At 45.7% G+C, this 3,701-nt stretch overlaps 1 protein-coding gene across 1 annotated transcript; it reads right to left on the bottom strand.

The window, feature by feature from the left end:
• Positions 1-556: 556 nt before the first annotated feature.
• Positions 557-1,096, bottom strand: LOC146001449 (uncharacterized). Its single transcript, XM_083138769.1, has one exon. The coding sequence runs from the start codon at positions 1,094-1,096 to the stop codon at positions 557-559; it is 540 nt and encodes a 179-aa protein (XP_082994895.1).
• Positions 1,097-3,701: the final 2,605 nt, after the last annotated feature.

Genomic DNA, 3,701 nt, shown 5'->3' on the forward strand with positions numbered 1-3,701 from the left:
GAAAACATCCTTTGGCGTGTGCAGAACGGAAACTCACAACAGAGGATCAATATGACGACCACCAACATCGATGCACACATTGTACTTTCGAAGAATGTTCTCATACAGACGATTGAAGACCAGCGGATTCTCTCGAATGAAGTTCGCTGCTGCCACAATCCTAGCAACCAGGTCATGCTCAGACTCGATGGGGGTTTCATAAATGAGACTCTTCATGCGCACCATAGAAAAAAGTCCAGGGGCGTTAAGTCGGGAGATCGTGGGGGCCACGGCACGGGCCCGGCACGCCCTATCCATTGCCTGTCATATCTGTGGGTCAGATGGTCCCGTACGTCCCGTGCAAAGTGGGGTGGTGCCCCATCATGCTGGAACCACATGTTTTGCCTAATGGCCAATGGCACATTTTCCAACATTTCGGGCAATGTCTCTTGGAGAAAAATCAGATAAGTACGACCTGTGAGATTGGTGGGAAGTACGTATGGGCCAATTAAACGACCGGCCAGACGTTGATGCCCATTCGCTGCTGGAACCCATTAGCTTTCGTTGCGAATGTGTTCTATTCATCCCACACATGGCTGTTGCGGGAATTAAAAACACCCTCTCTGGTGAATTTCGCCTCATCCGTGAAGAGCACCAACTGTGGAAACTGAGGCGTATTCACGCAACGACGCACAAACCATGTGCAGAAGCGAACACGTGGTTCAAAATCTGTGGGACCTATGGTGTGCACCTTCTGGGGGTGATATGGGTGCAGTTGTTGATCATGAAGGACATTCCACACTACAGACTGAGATACACCAACATCCCGCGCTACGATTCGGGTACTCGTACCAGGGTCTTCGTGCACAGCATGAAGAATTGCCTCCTCCACCGCAGGCGTGCGCCTCGTCCTTGGGGCACCTGTGTCCACTCTACTCACAACAAATGTTCCAGATTCACGAAGACGACGGTTCACTTTTTCGAATATGGTGTGTGATGGCGTCCCACGTTCCGGGAGACGTTCCTGGTACATCGCACGGGCAGCCCTTCCATTGCATCTCGCTTCCCCGTAAATGAGCATCATGTCTGCATACTCCTCGAAACTGAATTGCACCATCGTGGGAGTTTTCACGTCCACACACACACACAACGTCGTAATGTTCCCAGAAGATACGTCGTGTGTACGTACTCAACCAATGTGTCACGTCCAGCGCTCTCTCCATACAGTCTTGCAATACCCAGAGGGCGCAAGGGTCAACTTCGACCAGGGATACCGAGTGACTCCTAGTATGACGTCAGCGCACACCTTCATGCATCACAGATGCTACGAACGGGAAGGAACGTCAGTAAGTACGGGTTGGTCGCTCCCGTTCCATATCCTTCACGTGAGAACGTTAATGACTAACGTCGGACTCGAATGGGATACCTCTACACGCTCCGCAGTAATGTAGTACAGAACAATACGAACGTGTCCCACCATTCGTGGGGCACGTGGATACGTATTTGGTGCTGCTCCTCAGAGAGCCGACTTCCGGCTGACCTTGTACTCCCGAGGTCCCGGGTTCAACGAATTCCCGGTGGGAGGGGGCACGTAGTGGTTCATATCGCAATTGTAATTGCACGTTGCGTTCCACGTAGCATGCACGTGTACATCCATCACTCCGTTTTGCGTACCATCTGGGATGCGCGACAGTCACTGTCCAAGCATGTTCCATTTGTCGCACTTCATGCGCTCCTCTGGGGACTCCATCCATGTGTCACTTTTCGACCGTCCTGTGACAGCATGTTCCCTCGTCGTCTTTCTCCATTTTGCGCGAGTTTCCGCTCACATGCAGTGGGGATTCCCCATTTCCTTTGGGGATTTCCCTTGCGCATTACGAAAAGCGCCGCAATTTCAACGCCCTGATATTGTTTGGATACGACTTCCTCCACTTTCGCCAGAGCCGATCTTCGTATCTTTTGTGGTTCAGACGTTATTGCTCTTTGAAAGAGGTGTGAACCGATTTTCTCACGGCTCTGGCAGCCACACGGTGCCGTTTTCGTAATTTTGCCACATGGTACTTTCGGCTTGTTTTTCCTTCTAGATTCACCCCCCTAAGTTTGTAATGGGAGTTCGAAATCACCCTGTATATCATATTATATTACAAATTATTTTAGATTTTGCGAAATATAAAACGCGTAAAAAAAGTTGACATTGGGAGTTGGGGCAGTGGAATTTCTGCACCCCCGTGAAGAGTTTTCTCAGGGAGGGAGGGAAGATTGGACGGACCTTGGTCCTGCACCCTGCTTCCTGGTCGGTCCAGCTCAAATTACGCCAGAAGTGTTGACCGCTACCAGTGTTTGCAAGTGCCAAATTATTTACGCAGTAATTCAAGTGAGCTCTTTCACAAATTTTACAATCAATAAATTGACTGCTTTTGAATAAAACTTGGGGTCAAAATAAAGCTATCTGAGAAAGAACTATCTACTGATATTTGTACATGGCATAGAAGTAAATCGTATACATTCTTCATATTATGAGCACAAGAATATGTTTTAATGATTGATTGATTGATTTGTTGTTTTAAGTCCACTTTATGCACAGTAAGGCTAATCGGGACTGGACCTACAGTTTAAGATGGGATCTGAAACACTTGTGCCTCCACCGGGTATCGAACCCGGAACCCCTTGATTACAAGGCGACGACACTACCACTGCGCCATCGGGGAGGCCAGAATATGTTTTAAGTTCTATTATTATGACGCAAGTGGTGTTCCCAGGGTCTTTTTACGGTCCCCATAAACATTTTTCCTTCCTTTGACGTTTTTTCTTAGATATACTGGGCCAAAAGGGGGTTATGTCTACCATCCACACCCCCACTTTCGCCCCGGGCACGCCATTGAATGACACTTTATTACTTAAATATTAATGTACATACTCGTTCTGCTGAAATGATTCTGATTCCTCCGCGTATTTTTTATCTCCAAACTGATATATCTTTTGTGACGGATAAAAAACATTAAGGAAATAGGTTGGTATCACTTTCTGTTGTTTCAGAGATTTTCAAAGTGATCTTGTGTGGATGCTTGCAGTTGTGGAAAGCGCTTGGGATAGTGTGAGTGTTTGTTGCTTCGTGTTTTGTGCTGTGAATTTATCGGAATGAACGCGTATTTAGGAACGGTTGATGTGAAGTGCGGGTGTATTATTGAGCAATTGAAAATTGCTTCGTTTAGCTCGAGAGAGATACCAACACCGCATTTACCGGACTTAAAAACAAGTTAGCCCAAGGGGCTTTGTGCGACATTTCCAAAGCAATTTGTACCACAAGAAGAATGGAGTATGAATATCGTCACTAAGGGTGGCATCCAATGGACCAAGAGTTTGAAATTTATTGTGGTGAGTACATCGTCTTTGCATGTGTTTCTTTGCTTTGAAATGAATTTTTTATTGTTTGTGTTTAACTTTTTATTTAGTGTTTAAGTTACTCCAATGCGGTTTTTAGGGTGCCCAAAAATACTAAATTACATCGTGCAGCGTAAAATAAACAAATGATTCCCATTTTTTTTATCTTAATCGGTTTGGTCACCGTTTGACCATATTAAATAATAATGAACAAATAAAGGTACTAATAAGTAAGTAAGAAATTCCGTCTCCCTTTAGTCGTATGCGGAAAGTTCGCATATGCAAAACGTTTAATATCATATGAATAACGTTACCTGGATTTTTTTAAAAAAGTAAATGTG

This window comes from Lepisma saccharinum, chromosome 17 (assembly GCF_977018435.1).
Source record: "Lepisma saccharinum chromosome 17, izLepSacc3.1, whole genome shotgun sequence".
Lineage (NCBI taxonomy): Eukaryota > Metazoa > Arthropoda > Insecta > Zygentoma > Lepismatidae > Lepisma > Lepisma saccharinum.